Source organism: Terrapene carolina, unplaced genomic scaffold (genome assembly GCF_002925995.2).
Source record: "Terrapene carolina triunguis isolate 2854851 unplaced genomic scaffold, T_m_triunguis-2.0 Scaffold93, whole genome shotgun sequence".
Taxonomy (NCBI): Eukaryota; Metazoa; Chordata; order Testudines; family Emydidae; genus Terrapene; species Terrapene triunguis.
The window spans coordinates 19100036-19121160 of record NW_020664444.1 but is presented as its reverse complement, the minus strand read 5'-3'; the positions used below and the strand labels follow the sequence as shown (position 1 = coordinate 19121160).

The window sequence follows — 21125 nt, the reverse complement described above, 5'->3', positions numbered from 1 at the left end:
AAGACGTTACACAGAGAAATAAAACCAAAACCTTCAAACATCAGTGACTGAAGTGAAGCTCCCAAATCTGTATTTAGGCACCTAAATAAAAGTGGCCTGATTTTCAAAGTGCTGAACATCTGCAGTTTAGGGTTGCCAATTTTGGTTGGATGTATTCCTGGAGGTTTCATCACATGACATAATCTTTAATTAAAGATTAATCTTTAATTCCTGGAGATTCCAGGACAATCCTGGAGGCTTGGCAACCCTACTGCAGCTCCCATTGATATCTGAGAGATTTGTGGGTGTTCAGAGAATTAGGCCCTTTTTATTAAGATGTCTAAACATGCATTTAGGAGCCTAATTTTAGGCAGCCATGTTTGAAAATCTTGTCCTACATTTCTTGAACTCTTCCTTCTATCACCAGGGTAGAACAGATGGGACTGGGTGGATATTTTTGGTTCTCCTGGAGCTTTTAGGGGGTAATGAATAGGAGGAGAGATAGTTATGGCAGATTCCAGGCTGGTGCTCAAGTGACTGAAGGATTTAATGTTGAAGCTTTTGCTGCCAGATATCTCTGGGATTGATAACCCAGCACTCGTCTGCCTTGCTCATATTCAGTGGATTGGTTTCAGGTTGCTGCCTCTGATTCCCTAAGCCCCTGAATGGTCTTGAATCTTGATCCTGTGTTGTGATGTGCCCAGCTGGATGGCCATGCCTGCGCAGAGCCCCATTGACTTGACTGGGATTCCATGTGAGCCCAACAATTTGTTCGTGTAGGTCACAGTGCACAATTGGGGCATTGGCTATTAAGAGCAGCCACCGGCACTGGTTGGACCTGTGCTTGGGTTACTTTCAAAAGACCAGTGCTAGGATCATTTTCACAGGATTAGAGAGACAGGTGTGGATATAGCTGGGAAATCACATAAATTTGTTTTAGCTCCATGTAAGTGAAGTCTATTATCTTTCCTTTAGCAGCTTGCGAGGGTGGTATCAGTGCTCTCATTAGTTAGGGGGCTACTGACACCTGATGTGGACCTTCCTATTCAGTATGCTGATAGGCAAGGCTGAGAAGAAAGCAATCACTTGATGAGGAGAGAAAGTGGATGATGGTTTGCTAATTACTATGAGGCTTTTTTCAGTTTTGAGCAAGGAGACTGTAAAATGTCCCCCTTTAGGTTTCTATTCACCATAGCCCTTTTAAAAGTATTTCTCTTATGAATACATAACATTACAGGTGTATACTGAAGTAAAGTTAACATAAGGAGGGCTAAAGCCATTTTAATATCCTTCCATCATGGACTCCATGGACCAAGTTCTACTCTAGTTAAGCCCCACTGAATGCTTAGTGTAATTCAGAAAATAATTTGGTCTATTATATATTGAGAGTGAAATCCTGCCCCATTGATGTCAACTTCAAAAGTCCCATTGACTTCAATGGGAAAGGGGTTTCATTCTTAATGTTTTAATACTGTTTTTTGTAATATTAATGTATTTATTTCCAACCACCATTATTTCTTGCTCAGACACATAGTGTCAGTTGGAGGAGCTTCTTTCCCATATAAAAATTATTGCGGTACCTGTAATGGCTCCAGCTAACAGTAATTTTAGTGTCTTGACTTAGGCCACTACACGGTTAGGTCGACATAAACTGCCTTGCATTGATCTAGCTGTGGAAGTGTCTTCACTTACATTTGGCTCACACCCATGCAAGTGCCTCTCTACACCAACTTAATAACATCACCTCCCCGAGTGGCACACAGTCACGGTCGATGTAATTAGGTCAAAGCAGTGTCAGTGTTGACATTGCATTACTTACACTGACTGTTACTGGCTTTCAGGAGCCGTCCCATAATGCCCAAGGCTGACAATACAAGCAGGGGTGCTGAGAGCCATTGAACCAAACTGTAAGCCTGGTATATAATAGAAATCACTTCAAGCCAGAGGCTGCGGCAGAAGCCCCAGCACTCCTATGAATACAAATGAGCCTAGTGTCAGCTCACCGCTGACCTAAGGAGCCAAATGTGTGCACACTCAAGTGATTTAATAATTGCAGTGGCTGTATGCCGACGTAAGTTAAGTTGACAATTTTGTGGTGTAGACATGGCCTTATACATTAGAAGGGTTGCAAATATTTTCGCCACTGGTAATAGGTAGAGACAATGTATGATGCAAAAATATCACAACCAGCATAGCAATTTATTACAGATTTTGACTGCTTTCCACGTATGTTCTTGTAGCTTATATTTTCAAATATTAAAGTCCAGAGTGGTGTATTAGCTTTGGGCTGTGCCAAAAGCTAAGGGCTCATGGGAAAGGGTTTCAACTTCCACATGAGTCCAAAGTTTCTTGAAGTAACAAAGGTCACTGAAGCGGAGAGGTGCTATCTATGAATGGGTGGAGCTCTATAACACTGCTGGGCAGGTGTGGGCTTTCCTTCACTCTGGGTTCGAGTTCTCCTTGTTGGATCTCTCCTACACCCCACACCCGTTGGTCTCTCCCCCGCATGTAACTGTACTTCGCTTTCCTCCCACCCCCTGCAGCAAGGGGTGATGAACCATTTGGCTGCAATGATTGAGAGGAGAAATGGCTGGAGAGTGGGCAAAGCTCCCAAAGGTCTGGACTCTGCAGGTGGAGATAAAGTGCCCTGTCATATAACTCTGCAAACAGGAAAACCCGAGAGAGAGAAGCCAGTGGGCACCGAGTAGCTGGGAAGTTGCTGCAGTTATTGCATGGCTAGGAAGAGGGAATGGTCCCCTTCTCCAGGCACTAGGCAGCGTTTAAGTGCCCCCCTGCCCAGACCCCAGCGTTGGGCTATGTACAAGCACTGCAACTGGGGTACCAGACAGAGCAGGCTCCACAGGTGGTAGCAGCAGCTGCAAGATCCGAACCGTGCCCAGCGGCAGCGCGGGGCAGGGAGCAGCCGGTGCGATGCCCGCCCTCTGCAGAGCGATCGGCTGGGGATTGCCGGGGGAGAGGGGGGTTGTGAAAACGCCCCCACAGCCAGGGACGCGGGCAGCTCACTCACCCAGAGGCCAGCGAGGCCCCTCCGGGAGCCGCACAACCAGCCGCCCCTAGCCATGGTGCGTGCTCCAGAGCGCGGCGGGGGCTGCGGCTGGCCTGGGCCCCCTGCGCTGGCTCCGGCCGCTCGCCCGCCCGCCTTCGCCGCGTGAGTGGCTTCCTGGCCAGGGGTGGTTAATGTGTGACGTTCCCGGGGCGGGGGAAGGGGTCCGGGGGCGCTGCCGAGAGCCTGGGCCTGTCTGCCTGGCACATGGCCTTTGGGGTTGGGCCTGGACGGACCGGCCCCGAACCTGGGGAGAGTTTGGAGCGGAGGCCGCATCCCGATGGGAACGTCCCAGCGAGTCTCAAAGAGCAGATACAAGCGCCCAGCTCCAGACTGGGAGTCAGACTCCACTCCCTGCTCCATTACACCACCCATGTATCTCTGCTGACTGCTGGGGAGTGACAGACCCCAAAACTGCCTAGGATTGGCCCCCAGGGTCAGCTTTCCAGGAGCTTAGCTCACCTTGCAGCCCAGAGAAAGTTGCATCAATGTCACCAATTAACACTAATGATCTCTTTTAGGCCTGGTGTACACTGGAAAGCAATAGCAGCATAGGCATGTGGGTCAGGGCCCAGAGTGTGGAAAACCCACACCCCTGAATGACTTAGCTATGCTGCATTAACCCCTTATGTCAATGAAAGGGGGCTTCTGGCAACTAGCTAACTTCATTCAGCAACCTGGTGTTGCTACACCAACGTCCCCTTCTGTTGGTGTTGGCTCTGTCTATGATACCAGGCTATGCAGGTATAATCTCTGCAGTGTAGACATACCCTTAATTAACTCAGGAGGAATCAAACTAAATTGCTGTAAGGCACTGCTAATCCGAAATCCATGGAGGTTGCACTGATTAAACTAAATCAGTTTCTAAGGGATTGTCTACTACAGTTAATATGCTACAGCTGTGCACTGTAGCGCTCAGTGTAGACATTGCTATGCTGATGGGAAGCATTCTCCCATCAGCATAGGTAATCCACCTCCCTGAGAGGTAGTATCTAGGCTGATGGAAGAATTCTTTTGTTGATTTAGTTCTGTCTACATGAGGACTTGGATTGGCCTAACTATGCCACTCAGGGTTGTGGATTTTTCACACACCTGACCGATGTAGTTAAACCAACCTAATTTTCTAGTGTAGATCAGCCCTAAGCAAGTTCAGTTAAATATGTACAATTTTCTTGTGTAGACAAGGTCTTAGACACCTGCATGAACTGACCACATTTTCAAAAGTGCTCAGGGAGAACAATGAGAGCTCCTAGGTGCAGAGCTCTTGAAAACCTATCCCCTAATGTAAACCACTGAAAATATCTCTATAGGAGCTGGAGAGGGAAATGCATTCCCTAGCTGGAAAGTTACTGAGGACCTGCAGCCCTAACTAAATTCACTGGGAAGGGTGGAAGCTCCGCACCAAAGAAAATTGGGCCTTCAGTATTGTTGTTGTTAATAATTATTATTAATTTGTATTACAGTAGTTCATAGGGGCTAATGGATCAGGGTCCTATTGAGCTAAGCACTATACCAACACATGAAGAAAGTTGGTCCCTGCCTGATGAGTTTACACGCTAAGTAATGTCTAAGTCGGGGTCGGCAACCTTTCAGAAGTGGTGTGCCGAGTCTTCATTTATTCACTCTGATTTAAGGTTTCGCGTGCAGTAATACAGTTTAATGTTTTTAGAAGGTCTCTTTCTGTAAGTCTATAATATATAACTAAACTATTGTTGTATGTAAAATAAATAAGGTTTTTAAAATGTTTAAGAAGCTTCATTTAAAATTAAATTAAAATGCAGAGCCCCCTGGACCGGTGGCCAGGACCCGGGCAGTGTGAATGCCACTGAAAATCAGCTCATGTGCTGCCTTTGGCACGCGTGCCATAGGTTGCCTACCCCGGGTCTAAGTGCTTAAAGCCAGTGAACAGATTGTTTGAGATAGATTCCCTAGGCTTCCCCTGATAGCAAATCCCAGGCTTCTGTACATCTTTTCATGCCTTGTTTTAGCTGGAAGATTTCTGCAGTGTCAGTGACTCCATCTAAAACATTCTGGCCCTGCTTTGACATTGGGCTACATGAGGTTATCCAGAGCAAAGTATAATAGAGCTCAAACATCAGCTTTTTTTATTTTTTTAAAATACAAAATAACTACAAATAACCTGGGCTGGTAAATTATTTTTCTAGGTGATGATGATGATAACAGGCAGAGAGAGCACAAAGTTAGTGTGAACATCGGAAATAAGCGGGTTTAAAATGGTCTTAGAGAAGTGCTGGGTGTGTCATTGCCCAGTATTTGAATTTCATTTGTTTGCAGCAAGTTTTAGGGCTTGTACCACTTGCTTAGATACACTTATATGACAAAACCTTAGGATGGGAGCTGGGGGTATAGGAGCTGGGGGTGGAGGGGAAATGGAGCAGAATATAGGAACCGGGGGCATAGGAGCCTGGAGTGGAGGGGGTTGGGGTAGCTTTTAGGAGTATGGGGTGGAGGGGGATGGGGCATGGCATGGGATTAGGGGGGTGGGGCGGGGCAGGGTATGGATGGTCATGGGGAGATGGGGCACGGTTTGGGGGATGGGGCCGAGTCTGGGATCTCAGGTGCGGGAACCCTCCAGGCCAGCAGATGGCAGCAGGCTGCGGTTTCAGCTCCTACTCCGCGGCCCTTCGGGCCCTCTGCGCGAGCCGCCTGTCGCCGGGCAGGCAGAGCCCGGCTGCGGTGGCAGAGGCGCGGTGCGTGACTCAGCACCTGCTCCGGTCCCGCGTGGGCAGCCGGGCGGGATGCGGCGGGGCTGGGCGGCCGCGTTCTGCTGGGCTCTGTGCTGGGCCCTGGCGCGGGGCTCCGAGGACATCGTGGTGGGCTGCGGGGGCTTCGTCAAGTCCGACGTGGAGATCAGCTACTCCCTGATCGAGGTGAACGGCCCGGGTCCCCGCAGAGACCCCGCCTCCGGGGCGCCCCCTGGGGCCTTCCCCCCAGGGATCCTCCCCCGCCCCCCCGCCGGGACCCCTCCCAGGGTCCCCTGAGACGCCCCCATGCCCAGCCGTGTGCCCCGTGCTTCCCTGCGGGGGATTCCTCCACCACATCCCCGGTTCTCCTCAGTTCCTGGGTCCCTCTCCTCTGGGCCCGGCTCGGAGAGCAGCTGGCACATGCCCTCCCTCTTGCCCCACGGGGCAGCCGGGTCTCGCCTGGAGGCAGCAGGGTCCGCCCATTGGCTCGGTTTGTGTGTGTCACGCTGGCGAGCCTGTGTCTGAACTCGCCCAGAGTTTGAGGGTGTCTGGTTCAGGCCCATTTGTGGTTTGAATGGTGGGTTTTATCTGCTCGTCCAGGTTTTTTTTACAAGGTCACCGATCGCTCCGGTGTGTCAGCGCCTTCCATGGAAAATAGTCCCCAAACTGTCCCTCTCCCAAGTTAGGGTGTTTTTTAAAATTGGAGGCTGATGATGTGTTTGAAAGGATTGTTACTATTATTTTTTAAACGGGCTTTGTTGTCTTTAAATCCCATGTGTTTCTGCTGTCTTTATAGTCCAGCTTATGTTGCAGAGGATTGTGGGGGTTTTAAATGCCCTATTAAAGGGAGGCTGTCAACTTAAAAATCAAATTTTGCCTGAATGTTTTTGCCTACCATAGCTCGTAAGAGCTAATCTTATTTGAACTGGCAGACTAGAGAGATTTTTTTTTCCATTTTGTACATTTGACAGCATTTTGTGTTTAGCAAGGTTCATTGTTTTCCCCTGAATAGTCAGTTACTTAATTTCCATTTTGTTTGTCAGTTTTGTATCACAATAGGAGAGGGGGAGAGAACAATTTTAAAAAAACCAAAAACCTTAGGAAAATGTGATTGTAAAACCACAAAAGAGATTGCGTGAGGATTTGGGAATTTGTGTGAAACCACTTTAATTATTTTTTTATGTTGACTAGATTTCATGTTGACAGTATTCCTTTAATGTATTTTGCTCTTAAGTTGCATTCTTTTAAAAACATTCATCCATGTTTTCCCAAGTCTGAGATTCACCTTTTTGGGGGTCCCCCCCTGTAAATTTCCCCTCTGTTATCCCCATGGAACTGTGTGATGGTTTTGAGGTGCAAAATTCACTGGGAATTTCTCTTTCAGACTTTACTTACATGTGAATTTTTCAGAGACGACTTTGCATCTTTTTCTCTTTCTTGTAGATTAAATTATATACAAAGCATGGGACTCTGAAATACCAAACAGATTGTGCCCCAAATAATGGCTACTTCATGATTCCCTTGTATGATAAGGTAAGAAGCCAAAGCTGTTGTGGTCTCTCTACCATGCAATAACATAATGGGCTAATTTAACTTTCAGTCCTGTTTACAGAATGAAATGTCTTTTTAGAGTTTGATGCAAAGTTACACTGGGAAAGCTGATGCTTACATTGGAAAAAAAATGGAAATCCGCTTCAGATGTTTAATAATAGCATACTGGTTTTTTTAAATGATTAATTAAATTAAATTATACTCCTCATAACTTGGAGGCTTTCAGATTTCCAGTGCTTAGGCCCCAATCCTACAATGAGCACTGCACAGGCGGACCCCTGAGTGCCTGTGGTACCCTGTTGACTTCAGTGGGGTTCTGCATGGATATATGGGCCTATCTGCATGGAGCTCATGGCAGGACTGGGGCCTTAGTATCTTCCATAGGCCTCCCGGGGATAATATCACTGAAATGGAAGTCCCTGTTGAGAGAGGCCCCTGACCTATTTCCTGAATGGAGATACTCAAGCAGTCACAGGGATTTGAAAATAATGCTTTGGATGTTTTTAATGTGTTCTTATATACTGTCTAAAACATTGAAACTATGCACTGAATGTTTTTCTTTAAGCTGGATGATTCCATTTAAATCAACAGATCCTCATTATGCTCTTTTTCTAGGGGGATTTTGTTCTTAAGATTGAGCCGCCTCTTGGCTGGAGTTTTGGTGAGTACTTGATCTGTTGTAGAAATGGTGCAATTGCACATGCAGCCGTTCCATTGCCTCCTTTAGACTGGCTTTGATTTGTAGGCAGGAAAAAACAATTGTTTCAAATGAGCTAAGCTCTACCTACGTATGTCCCAGTTATGGTTTAAATGTCTAAAATGTACTTTTCTTTGAAAATTGGTTTGGTTTCATCCCAATCCTTATTGTGCACCTAACAAAAACCACTAACTGGACGGTCTGGTCACCTGTATAGGCTATACTGCTTTAGGAGAATTGGGGTTATGGATGGAAATTAGAATGGTCAGCGGAATAGGGTATTTTTAAGTTTGACTTTTTTGTAGTTTGCCTTGGCTAAGAGTTAGGCTGCTGGATTTGCTATATTTTGCACTGGTTGAAATGCGTGGACTGTATAAACGTGACTTTCAGAAATGCTGAGTGCCCATTAATTAACTGAAGTCAACAGGAGATGTCGATGCTCTGTACCTTTGAAAATCAGACCTTGTCTGTTTTAAAGATGTCAGAAATGTCTAGAGGTTGGGATAGCAGCTTCTTCTTTGTATATAAATAAATTGTAATAGGCAGTTGTGAGTGCATTGGTAGAAATAGTGACCATTTTAGAGTGTTTGTGGCATCTTGAATGTGTTCAGTGTGTCCTGACACTCTTTTAAAGCTTAATTGTAGAAAGCGGGGACTACAGAACAGCAACACATAATGTGTTTTTTAGTTCTAGTTTATAAAGATGTTACTCTTCCTGCTTCTGGGAAGAAAAATTTCCCAGAAGACACCGAGATCTTTAATTTTATAGAATTAAGGTGCATGGAGTTTTGGAGCTTGTAATAGAAGTTTGAATGAACTGTGGGTGGGGAAAGGGGCTCATGAGGCTCTTACTATGAGCCATGCTTTGGGGTGGTTACTGCTATGGACTCCTTCAAATGTGGAAAATGGCTGCTGCAGTATTGGCACTCCAGTGAAACACTGAATTGTAGGTTGAAGAATGAACATAGAAACTAGCATTAAGGATTTTCAGTAAACAAAATAAGTTTTGTTTTCCTAATTAAATATCTTGCTATCTAAAATGAACTCCCAGACTACATCTCCAGCCACCAGACTTTCCCCTTTTACCACGTTATAGGAAAAAGTGCACATTGACTTTAACTGATTTCATTGAAGAAACTTAAGTTGCGAGATGGGGGAGGGAAGAAGACCTACTAGCTTAACTCTAATGTGTCTGTGAGGTGGATATTTTCAAGGCAACTTCAAGTGGTTGACAGTGGTGGGTCTTTATATTCCAGCACCTCTCTAATTAGAACATTTTATGACTTCATTATTCAGTCACTTGTTTCTGAGAACCCAACCCTTTAAATGATTTGCTTTTTAAAGAGGCGTACAACATTTCAGTGAATACAATCAAACAGTAAAAATAGTGTACAAAATAATGAGACAATTCACTCATTTGCCTGGGGAAAGTAACTTTTTGATTGGTGAGTTAAACATCAGTAGTTTCTTCATATGGTATGGGTTGGCAAGCTGATATTGTGCTTGGGCTAGTAAATTTCCATGATGATTCTGCAAAGCTGCAGTAAAATAGACCCACAATTCCCATGTCACTAATGTAGTTTGCGATTTCATTTTTTTTTCTCCCCAGAGCCAACTAGTGTGGACATCCACGTGGATGGTGTTAATGACATTTGCACAAAAGGAGGCGATATTAACTTTGTGTTTACAGGGTTTTCTGTGACTGGAAAGGTTAGACTTCTTTTTATGTTCTTTTGCCACATCTCACTTTAACAATGCATGTCTATTTCATAGGAGCAGTACACTGCTGCTCGGCAAGTTACTTTTTGTTCATCTTGACAGGTTCTCAGCAAGGGTCAAACATTAGGTCCTGCAGGAGTCCAGGTTGTACTGAGAAATCCTGGTACTGAAGTAAACATACAAGCTACTGTGACCCAAGCTGGAGGAAAGTGAGTTTTGTGTGTGCTTGTGATTGATTGATTAATTTATTAAGTTTATACTGCATTAGTAGATTTGGGAAGAAAATATTTAAATTATTTGGGATTATTGCTAATGATTTTGGTTTTTTTGCTTAAATATTTTTTCTAATGTGTACCGCTATCTGTTTGTTCTATGAATATGCTGGAAATGCTGAGAAAAATAACACATTTCATATTGCACAGGTTTGCTTTTTTCAAAGTGCTTCCCGGAGAATATGAAATCTTTGCATCTCATCCTACCTGGACGTTGAAAGAGGTTAGTGCCCAGAAAGCACTGGTAAAAAGGAGGCGACTTTCTGTTTATTGTGGGTGTAAATCAATTAGTGCACTCTGTTTTAAGTAATTAGGAATGAACATGACAGAAGATCTGAATCAGTTAAACAAGTTTAGATCAATGTTTTTTGTAAATTTCACTTAGAGGGGGGTGGGAAACTGCCTTGTCAGGCTGGGCTTTAAAGGTACAGGGCTAGCAGGCTGAATGACTATACATCATCAAAAATGCATGTGCAGAGCCTGCACCTTCCTACTTGTATTTGTAAACAGAAAGTTTGCAGTCCCGTCTTATGTTGAGATGACCAGAGGGTGACCACGCCTTTGTAGTAGTGACACTTACTTCCCATGGACTTCTGTCCATCCCAATCTCCTGTTAAAGCAACTTAATCGTGGTTTTTCAACAGGGTCTTCTGTCTAACACATTGCTTATTGCTGTGTTGAATCACCCTCCCCCTGAATAATAATGATGTGGATTATAAATCCTTTTTGAATATTATGTATGTAGCTGCATTGTTGTTTAGCTGTCTTGCTTTTGTTTAACATTGTTGTGTCTTAGTGATAGTTATAAAAGGCATCCTATTATTATTATTTTTTGATTGAAATGTATTGGCTTCTACATTTCAGGCAAACACAATGGTGCGAGTGACCAATTCTAATGCCTATGCTGCTGGCCCTCTAGTCGTTGCTGGCTACAATGTTTCAGGCTCTGTGCGGAGTGATGGGGAACCCATGAAAGGAGTCATGTTTCTTCTTTTCTCCTCCTCAGTCACCAAAGAGGTAGTGTAAGATCAGACACATTTTATTAATAATAAGGATGTAAATAGAGAATATTTGTAGTTTGATAATGAATAATGTTCCTTTAATTATTCTTTTACAAAAAGGCCCTGATTTTATGAACATGTCTGCATGTGCTTAACTTTACTCACATGAGCTCAGTGAGATTAAGCATGTGTGTGAGCTCAAAGGTTGCAGTACATGTAAAACTTAAGTGTTCGTGTTTATATCAGAGTCATACGATTTTTGTTGGGAGGGCGAGAAGGGGGATTTAATCCCCTACATTTTTCTAAAGTCATATTTGTCCAGTTACCTGTCCCTGCATGCTAAGCTCTGGGTCACAAATCTTGGGTTTCTCCAGCAACGCACAAGCGCCACAGGGGTCAGGGAAGAACTTCTGGCGCAGCATTGTGCAGCGCTAGAGTTTTCATCTTCCTGTGAAGCATCAGACCCAGGCCTCAATTGGAGGCAGGATACCACACTTGATGGACCTTGATCTCATCTGGTATGGCAACTCCAGCCCCCACCCACTGTAGCATAGGACTAGGAAAATTAATGTTCTGGTTCAGAAAGCATTTGTTCTTAAGTGTTTATTTTCAAGTGCTTATCACTCTTTTGGGGGGGGGGGGAACAAAACACACCTCTAGCCTAAGATATTAATCCTGTCCATGGTATTACAAATAGTACTGTACAGACATGCAGTGCGGCTATTAAATGTTGAATTTATTGATTCTTGTGCCTTTAAACTTGCTACCATAACATTTCATTCATGTAGTTTTCTCTGGTGTGTACACACTTTCAAACTCCACCCCTAAAGGCACACACAATTCTCCTGCCACATCTAAACATTTGCCACTCCCCCCCCCAAAAAAAGTGTGCACAAGAACTCGTGGGTGCAAATTTGCAGATTTAATTTTAGAGGCTGCTTTTGAAAATCTGTCCCTCTGTGTGAAGCGTAACTGTTTTTCTCCACTCAGGAGGAGATAGAACGTATGGGAGAAAGAAGTAATATTGCTTTTTATTTGCACAGGACATTATGGGCTGCAACATTTCTCCAGTTGATGGGTTCCAAGCAAGAGACGAGTCTCTTTCCTATCTGTGCAATGTTATATCAAAAGAGGATGGATCTTTCACCTTCCTGTCTTTACCGAGTGGGGAATACACTGTGGTAGGTAACTAGAAAGTTCATCCCTTCTTTGTACACTAGATTGCTGTTGGGTTTCTTATTTTTTCTAAACCAGAATTCATAATTTTATAGCTGCCAAAACAGCACTAATGGAAGCTTTCTGTATTGGATGAAATAGCTGGAAAAGAGTTGTGCGGTGTAAAAAGTTGGGCGCTGAAGTAAATTGGGGTGGAAGAGCTGTGTGGTGTGGTCTCTGAGGCAGTGCTTATGAAGCAAATCAAGTTCTCATCTGGATAGCTCAGCCAGTCACAGACCTCCCCTGAGGCTTGTTCTGGACTGGAAAGCTGCAGATAGCTGCTGCTGGATTGTATCCTTAAAGTTCTCTACTTTCACCACCCCTCTTTAGTTCACTCACAACTCCTAATCAACATATTCACTCTCAGCCAGGGAGGAAAAGACCTTGTAAGTCTTCTAATTAGGTCTCATGCGAGGGCCTGGTATAGAGCATTTTGGCATTGCAACCTGTAGAACGGTTGGAATGCACCATGCGTCCATTCCCTTAGCTTTTTCTAGTGGTGTAGAGGCACCCACAGCTATGATTGCACTAACATTGTACTTTCCTGTCAGCACATACACTGATGCAGCTGCCTCACTTATATTTGATCCTCCCATTGAACTCCCAAAGCATTCCTGCCCACTGATCAGCGATTGTTCTGACCTGCATCAGTCACCTGGCAACCCTCTCCCCCTTGGCACAGATGGGTGAACTGAGCCCTGGTCTACACTATGAGTTTAGGTCGAATTTAGCAGCGTTAGAGCGATTTAACCCTGCACCCGTCCACACGACGAAGCCATTTTTGTCGACTTAAAGGGCTCTTAAAATCAATTTCTGTACTCCTCCCTGACGAGGGGATTAGTGCTGAAATCGACATCGCTGGGTCGAATTTGGGGTAGTGTGGACACAATTTGATGGTATTGGCCTCCAGGAGCTATCCCAAAGTGCTCCATTGTGACCGCTCTGGACAGCACTTTGAACTCAGATGCACTAGCCAGGTACACAGGAAAAGCCCCGGAAACTTTTGAATTTCATTTCCTGTTTGGCCAGCGTGGTGAACTCAGCAGCACAGGTGACCATGCAGTCCCCCCAGAATGTTTCTACGCTCCCCCTATCATCTCCGTTCCTGAGGTTATTGCAGATTAGAAGGCGAAAAAAATGCACTCGGGATGACATGTTTTCCGAGCTCATGCAGTCCTCCCGCACTGATAGGGCACAGCGTAATGCATGGAGGCATTCAGTGGCAGAGGCCAGGAAAGAATTGCTGTGTTTGCTTAATGGCAAAAGTCTCATGCCTCGCTAGCGATCCTGCCTGAGGCAGGTCGCAGTGTCACATGCGCTCAGTGCTGTGTCAGGAAGGCCATAGATATAGACATTGCATTAGGTAGCTTCTGTAGCTAGAGAAAACATTCCTGTGCATTCGGCAAAGTCTGTGGCAAAAAAAGAGAAGCCCGTAGTGTAGTGGTTATCACGTTCACTAACACGCGAAACGTCCCTGGTTCAAAACCAGTTGGAAGCAGGTCACTGTTCTTTTTTCTGACTCCCCTCGTGCATTTTTAGTCTTAGAACAGACCGCGCTGTGAAATTTTACTTTGAATTATATCAATTATGAGTTAAATAATATGGAAACTCTTTCTAAGTTTTAGTCCCGGGTTCCTTACTCTTTCAGCTGCTCTGATAAATTAACATTTTTGTTAGGGGCGGGGGAAAATTTTCATGAAGCCTTTTATAGGGACTAAATGCTATTTAGGACTCTGAAAGAATCTTAACGTGGCCCATAGAGTGCGATCCTTTGTTCTGGATTTGTCATTGCACAAGTTGAACTGCTCCTTACTACTGTCCAGGCTTCATGAGCGATGGGAGCAAGGGGCAGGCTGGGGTAGGTGCGACCGCGCGGTGCTGCTGGCTGGGAGAGCAGCCTGAGGCAGAAGCCTCCAGCTCACATGATATTCCAGGCAGGACAGAATCTCCATGAGACGAAACTTAAAGAAGAGAATGACCTGGAGTCACTCCCATTCGGTGCTCTAAGAGGAGGATAGCCATGTCAGTCCAGGCACCCCGATCGACCTCTCCGAGGTCTGCCAGCTGAGCAGGGCTGAGCGGGACCCCGGCTGGCAGGAGCCGGCGGATGGAGCCCGCTGCCAGTCTGGGGTTCCGTCCGCCAGCCCCGCTCAGCCCACTGCCTGCCTGGGGTTCTGATCATCCAGGCAGGCAGCGGGCTGAGTGGGTCCGGTGGACGGGACCCTGGAAAAAAGGCGCGAAATGATTGTCTGCCGTTGCTTTCGTGGAAGGAGGGAGGGAGGGGGGCCTGATGACATGTACCCAAAACCACCTGTGACAAAGTTTTTGCCCCATCAGGCATTGGGAGCTTAACCCAGTATTCCAGTGGGCAGCGGAGACTGCAGGAACTGTGGGATAGCTACCCACAGTGCACCGCTCTGTAAGTCGATGGCTAGCCGCAGTAGTGAGGACGCACTCCGCTGACTTAATGCGCTTAGTATGGACATATGCAATAGACTGTATAAAATCGAATTCTAAAAAAATCAACTTCTATAAAATCGACTTAATTTCGTAGTGTAGACATACCCTAAGACATGAGCAGTCAAGTGACTTGGGTGAGGTATACAGGGAGTCAGTGACAGAGTTGAAAAATAGGATGCAGAAGTCCTGACTGTTTTCCTCCTCTGACCACTAGAAATTGCGTAAATCCATTCTTTGTATAAAACCTGGGAAATCTTCAGTGCATGTTTGATTGTTATTCACCAAATAACTTCTTGAAAATATGTAGGACTGAGTACTAGGGTAAGACCCATCTTAACTTGAGGGCAAACAGTGAGGAAATGTATTTCCTCTTTACAATGGCTGCTTGTTTTGTAGCTGGGTGTGTTAGCAGGAAACTGCAAGCAGTGATGAGGCAATCTTCCCAGTGTGTGCTGTAAATCCTCCTCTGCACTAGATGCCAGGACTACTAGTGAAAATATTTTGGCTTGAATGCCAGCTTTTAAATCCCTAAGAATAGATATAACATTTATAGAACTGTTTATATTTGCTGTTCTTGATTGTGTGGACAACGCTTACCAATTCCCTGCCATGTGTGTTTGCTTGTGACTCTTACGATGGAGCTTGGGTTGCCTGATTTAATTTCTCCTCTATTATGCTTAAATGTAAGTCTGCCAGACCAAAACATCTCTGAAAGGTTAACTCGTTCCATTCCTCCATCCCTCTGAATTATTTCTCCAGCAAATTTTCAACTCCATTTCAGAAAGGCAAGAAGGCGTGCCAGATTTGTGCAGCGTAACTTTGTCTAATGTGCCACATAGGACACAATGCCTTGATTATACCACAGCTGCTTAGGACTCAAAGAAATGCATCTTCTTCCAGATACCATTCTACAGGGGAGAGAGAATTACCTTTGATGTTGCTCCATCTAGACTGGACTTCTCGGTAGAACATGACAGTCTGAAAATTGAGGTAAGGGGTTCATTGCAGATATTTACCGAGAAAAACTTCCCTGTAAATTTATACCTGTAACAACTGCATTTGTTTTAGTAGAAAGCAGATTTGTTCCAACAGAGTTTTCTTCCTAATGATCAGTGTTAAGCAAATTCCTAATCCATGTTTGGGTATGAAGCAAACTGTAGAGCATGTAAGCTGATAATAGGGGAAGATCAGGCACATTTCATGTCTGAACGCTGTGACATGGTGCTTTGACACTTGAGCCTGGTTTTAAAGCAAAATTGGGAAAATAGTCCTACAGATCAGTGAACTGTTCTCTCCTTGTTGCAAATGCACAGTAACCTTTTAAATTGGTTATGTGAGCTCCTTAGACTCTTTGGGCAGGGACTATCATTTTGTTCGGTGTTTGTACAGAGCCTAGCGCAATGGGTCCTGCTCCATGATTTAGAGGCACTACAATAATACAAAGAATAAGGTGAAAGCTATCCTGCTTCTGCAGCTGTTGATATAAGCTGCTTTGATTTTGATATGAATTTATGTAGCAAACACATCCGAGAGATTTAGTTCTAAAAGTGAAAAGAAATTTTTCTTTATAAATTTCCTGTGTTTAAAAACAATCTGTTCTATATGCCCTAACTACAAATGTACAGCCAAACACTGTTTTTAACATTTGTACCCACCATATAACTTTTTTTTTTTTCTCCCCAACAGCCTCTTTTCCATGTAATGGGCTTCTCGGTCACAGGCAGGGTGTTGAATGGCCCTGAAGGAGAAGGTGTTGCTGATGCTACTGTGACACTGAATGACCAAATTAAAGGTGCACAGTGATCTTGACCTGTGGTGCTAAGGGAAAGTCTAAAGTAAGACTGAACTAGGGGAATAGGGCCTGAGAATGAACTAAAGACTGGAGGGCAATAAGACATTTTCATTGTGGTTTATTTGGCAAGTTAAAGGGATTTTCAGTCACTGGATTAATTTTCCATTTGCAGTCTGTTGTTATGAGAACAATGGCACTGTAATCATTGTATTGTTTTGCTTTTCTAAAGCTTTGTCACAATTTCTCTTTCAAAGACTTGCCAAATCAAGGACAGAGCTGTAAGAAACAGAAACAAAAGCTGTGTTAGTAAAAAACCCTTCGACTATTTCTTGCCACACAATGCTCGTTAAAAGTAACCTGGAGCTTTGAAGGCCATCTCAGAATTTTTTCTTAACTCTGACAAGAAAATGCACATTACACACCTTTTCCTCACTGTCTTGTCTTTTTGTTATAGTGAAAACAAAAGCTGATGGCTCTTTCCGCCTTGAAAACATAACAACAGGCACATACACCATTCATGCACAGAAAGAGCACCTCTTCTTTGATACCATTACAGTGAAAATTGCACCGAACACACCTCAGCTGGCTGACATCATAGCAACAGGGTGAGTACAATGTTAAGGGTAGAAATGTGAATTGATTAAAAAAAACAACCTTTAATAGACAGGTTTAGATTTTTCAAAGTTTTGAGTGCATGATCTGTAGTACCAGAGGCATAGATACTACTTAGCATTGTGCTAACAATGAGCTGTTGTAGCCAACAAGAAATGTGTTCAGTGTTTAGTTCTGGGAAACACTTAGCTTATTATGGGATGGTGTAGGTCAATTTAAAACATACATTTTGGGCAGCAACTTCATGGTGACTCCATTAAGAATAAAGTTGATTATACAGTAACTTGCATTAATGCTACTGGATTCTCTTGTGGTAACTAAGAGGAGTGCACTGCACTGGACATCTGTCTCTCCAACTTAGTGATATTTCTTTTTTAGTGGGGTTTGAATGCACATATTTTACATGGGATCTGTGTGTTCTGGCTAATGGATGGCAATCTCATTTGTAGATTCAGTGTGTGTGGTCAGATCTCGGTAACTCGCTTCCCTGACACAATCAAACAGTTCAATAAATACAAGGTAATCATGATGCCACAAGACAAGGATAAAGCATCTTTGGTTACAACAGAGACTGACCCTCATGGAGCATTTTGTTTTAAGGCAAAATCGGGCACATACAGCATCCAGGTGAGAGCAAGCTTCAGTTTCTCCTTCTCCAGTGAAAAGCTGGGTAATTTTCTAGACACTCAAGAAAACCAATATTTTAATGTTCTACTTTGTGTTTAAGAATCTGAAAAGGTGTCTTCCCCAGTACTTTACACTGGGCAAAACAAAGTTTGCTGTATTCTACTGGAGTTAAAGTTCCTATGCTCCTTTCTGCTTACTGCTGGCAAAAGTAGGAGACCAGGCTACACAGGATGAATGTTTGTTTTTCTTCTGTGTCTTTGGTTTGAAATCCTGTCTGCTGTTCCATCTTGTCCTATTATATTGCCGTGTGAGTAAGACTTAACAGACAACTTGTTGCAGTCTGCCTGCTCCTGCTCTCTATGGCCTTGTCTATGCTGCTGATGGCATGTAGAGTATGTATAGCTACATGCAGCAGCAAAAGACTGGCAGCAGGGAGGTAATGGGAAAGGCTCCAGCAGCTCCCTGCTTTCACTTTGGCAGGGAAAGGCTTCAGCAGCGGGACGCTACGCTGCTAAAAATAGCAGTATAGCTGTGAGAGGCACTGCTTGGGTGTGCAGAGAGCTGTGTAGGGTACATACCCTAAGGTTCTGACATGGCTTTACTTACCTAAACAGTACCTCACTGTCTACACTGCTATTTATACCTGTACTGGGGGAGAGCAGTGTGTGTACTCTACACACTAGCATAAGTGTAGACATAGCCTAAGTGTCTGCTTGAGATACAAGGCGCAACTAAGGCTGACACACACAATTATCCCCTTCCAGCTGAGAGCTCAGGAACTTGCAGCTGTTTCCTGCTGGAAAAGGATTAGGAAGTATGCTTTTAGGAGATGGTTGACGACGACATAGATTCAGGCTGCCCTGGCCCTCACAGAGCTGACACTTACCAAAGTGGTGGTTCCTATCAGTTGCCACTTGTGGGATTGGCAGGTCATCATGACTGAACTGTTGGGTGGGTTCCTGGCACACAGGTATCTCAGCAGCTTTTAGGAGGAGGCTAGACTGGATAGTGTAAGAAAGAGGAAGCTTCCCTCCATCCATTTTTCCCAGGGTGTGGCCTCCCTCTCTCACCCCTGTGTCTCTGTAGAACTATATTTTTGTAGTAGTGACCAGATAATCCTGAAAAGCAAATGCACCGAAGGGCAAGTTCTGTTTTCTCTAAGATAGATAGTAAATTTCCAGCCACTAATCCCTGATAAATTGTGTGCAGTACAATTATTGTAGCATTTAAATAAAAGCCTCTGGTGATGTGGTGTACCCTGCAGGTAATCGTTCCGGAGGCTGAAAGCAGAGCAGGACTTGCTTTGAAACCCAAAGTGTTCCCTGTTACTGTTGCAGACAGGCCAGTGATGGATGTGACCTTTTCTCAATTTCTAGCATCAGTTTCGGGGAAAATCTCCTGTTTGGGTAAGACCTGCCTTGAAAGTAAAATCACAGGTGGTGTACGTGGTCAGTGTGATATCCCTGCACCTGAGCAGAACGTGAGCATTGTTCTGATCAGTACTAGTTACCAATCTGCAGGCAGGGCTAACCCAGGTAAATGCCGACTTCTTACTGTTTGGTGCCAGGGGGTGCTTTGTGTTGTGCAAAACACTGACAGAGATAACCTCTGCTCTGAAGACCTTACAGTCCAATAAGACTTTTCTTTGTTGGGGCCATTGGGGTGTCTTGCATTAGTAAAACTATGTATGTACTTAAGTGTGTGAAGGATCAGAGGCTCTTTGTCTGTGTGTCCTGTACTGCACCAAACACACTGCCAGCACTCACTAACTACTTTATCTTTTACTGCTCTAACCCCACCAGCTGAGAGATAATAAGTCTTGATTGCAAGTGTGTATCTTTCCGGTGCAGGGATAGTGTATTGAATGTAAACGCTGCCACAAGAATAAACTTCACAAATAGTTACTTGTGCACATGTGTGTTTGTAGGCTGAAGGCCTAAACCACCACCAAGCGTACTTACAGAGTACATGTGTTTGACTATGTCCCTGTTCCTCCCAATGGGGTCCCTCAAGCTGCACATGGTGTCCTGAGGTTCCCCTTAACCCCGAACCCCAAGTGTCTGCCAACTTCACCAGAAAGGACTGGGGTCAGAACTCTGTGGAATTGGTCATAGTTGCACCTAAATTGTTCCCCATGGGCCTTCCCCAGGGACTGAGCATTCTCTCTCGGCAGTGGTTCTAGGCCAGGGGTCTCAAACACGCGGCCCGGGGGCCGCATGCAGCCCGCGGGGTTGTTTTCTGCGGCCTGCGAGCTCCTCGCGGCCCCCCCAGCATTTACCTAGAGCGGCTCCAGCCCGACGCGCACCGGGGGAAGGGCAGGCTCCCTGCCTACCCTGCCCCCTGCCACTCCGGGAAGCGGCCGGAAAGGGGGCGGGGGGGCACAGGGCTCTGTGTGTTGCTCTTGCTTCAGGCAGCGCCCCCAGCAGCTTCCATTGGCCGCAGTTCACCATTTCCTGCCAATGGGAGCTGCTGGGGGTGGTGCCTGAAGCAACAGCAACACACAGACCCCTGTGCCCCTCCTCCCCCAGGTTCCGGCAATTTCCCGGAGCGGTGCAGGGACAGACAGACAGGCAGGCAGGCGGACTGCCCTGCCCCCGGTGCGTGTCGGGCCGGAGCCCGCCCCCCGAGCCCCTCCTGCAGCCCAACCCCCTGCTGTACCCCGCACCACTCCTGCAGCCCACACCCCTCCTGCACCCCAAACCCCAACTCCCTGCCCTGAGCCCCCACCACACCCCTCCTGCCCTCCCTGGGGGCAGGAAGGGGGCAGAGGTGGGGTGGGGATTTCAGGGAAGGGGTTGGAATGGGGGCAGGGCCTCATGGAAGGGGTGGAGTGGGGGCGGGGCCAAGGGTGGCAGGGGGAGGTGTCAGTAATGCGGCCCTCGGCCAATGTACTAGTCCTCATGTGGCCCTCGTGGTCATTTGAGTTTGAGACCCCTGTTCTAGGCCCTGCAACTTGTGTATAGAGGATGATCCCAGGAGTCTAATCTGGGCCTCTGCTTGTCAGTTCCAAATAGATCACCAGCTGGTCCCCAAGAATATATTGTGGTTTAATGAACTAAAACTTGCTAAAAAAATACAGCAAAGCTCTGGTAAATGAGTGCCTAAGAAATAATCCCCTTAAAAGATTAATTTCCTGTAGTCATAGTGCTCAGGATGTGAAAAGCGGGTTTGGTTTGCAAACTAGAAGCCATTGTAATTCCTTTGTCTGTCTTGCTTGTTTTCACAGACTCCTGTGGTGATCTGATGGTGGCTCTGCAGTCCGTGAGCCGCCAGGAAGAAAAGCGCAACCTCCAGCTCTCTGCGAAGATGGACTCTGTGGCTTTCACATTTGAGAATGTGCTACCTGGCAAATACAAAAGTAGGGATTAGAGAGAATTTCTCAATACGCTAGTTCAGTAACTAAATTTGTAACTGTAATCTGCTTCCTTTCC

The 21125-nt window shown here is 45.3% G+C and overlaps 2 protein-coding genes across 3 annotated transcripts in view; one reads left to right on the top strand and one right to left on the bottom strand.

Annotated features, from left to right (window-relative positions):
- The window catches only part of LOC112113864 (multidrug resistance-associated protein 6), a 50880-nt gene extending 47723 nt beyond the window's left edge, over nt 1-3157 (bottom strand). For both annotated transcript variants that reach the window (XM_024210310.1, XM_024210318.1), the window contains exon 1: nt 3008-3157. In XM_024210310.1, coding sequence (XP_024066078.1) covers nt 3008-3061 — 54 coding nt within the window. In that variant the 5' untranslated portion in view covers nt 3062-3157. The remainder of the gene's footprint in view (nt 1-3007) is intronic.
- A 2568-nt stretch (nt 3158-5725) lies between these two features.
- Nucleotides 5726-21125, top strand: part of LOC112113854 (nodal modulator 1) — a 34777-nt gene continuing 19377 nt past the window's right edge. The window contains exons 1-14 of the mRNA XM_024210298.2: nt 5726-5934; nt 7192-7281; nt 7915-7960; nt 9606-9706; nt 9818-9924; nt 10138-10210; nt 10852-11004; nt 12032-12169; nt 15564-15653; nt 16350-16455; nt 16910-17060; nt 17517-17694; nt 18959-19100; nt 20921-21052. Coding sequence (XP_024066066.1) covers nt 5803-5934; nt 7192-7281; nt 7915-7960; nt 9606-9706; nt 9818-9924; nt 10138-10210; nt 10852-11004; nt 12032-12169; nt 15564-15653; nt 16350-16455; nt 16910-17060; nt 17517-17694; nt 18959-19100; nt 20921-21052 — 1639 coding nt within the window. The 5' untranslated portion in view covers nt 5726-5802. The remainder of the gene's footprint in view (nt 5935-7191; nt 7282-7914; nt 7961-9605; nt 9707-9817; nt 9925-10137; nt 10211-10851; nt 11005-12031; nt 12170-15563; nt 15654-16349; nt 16456-16909; nt 17061-17516; nt 17695-18958; nt 19101-20920; nt 21053-21125) is intronic.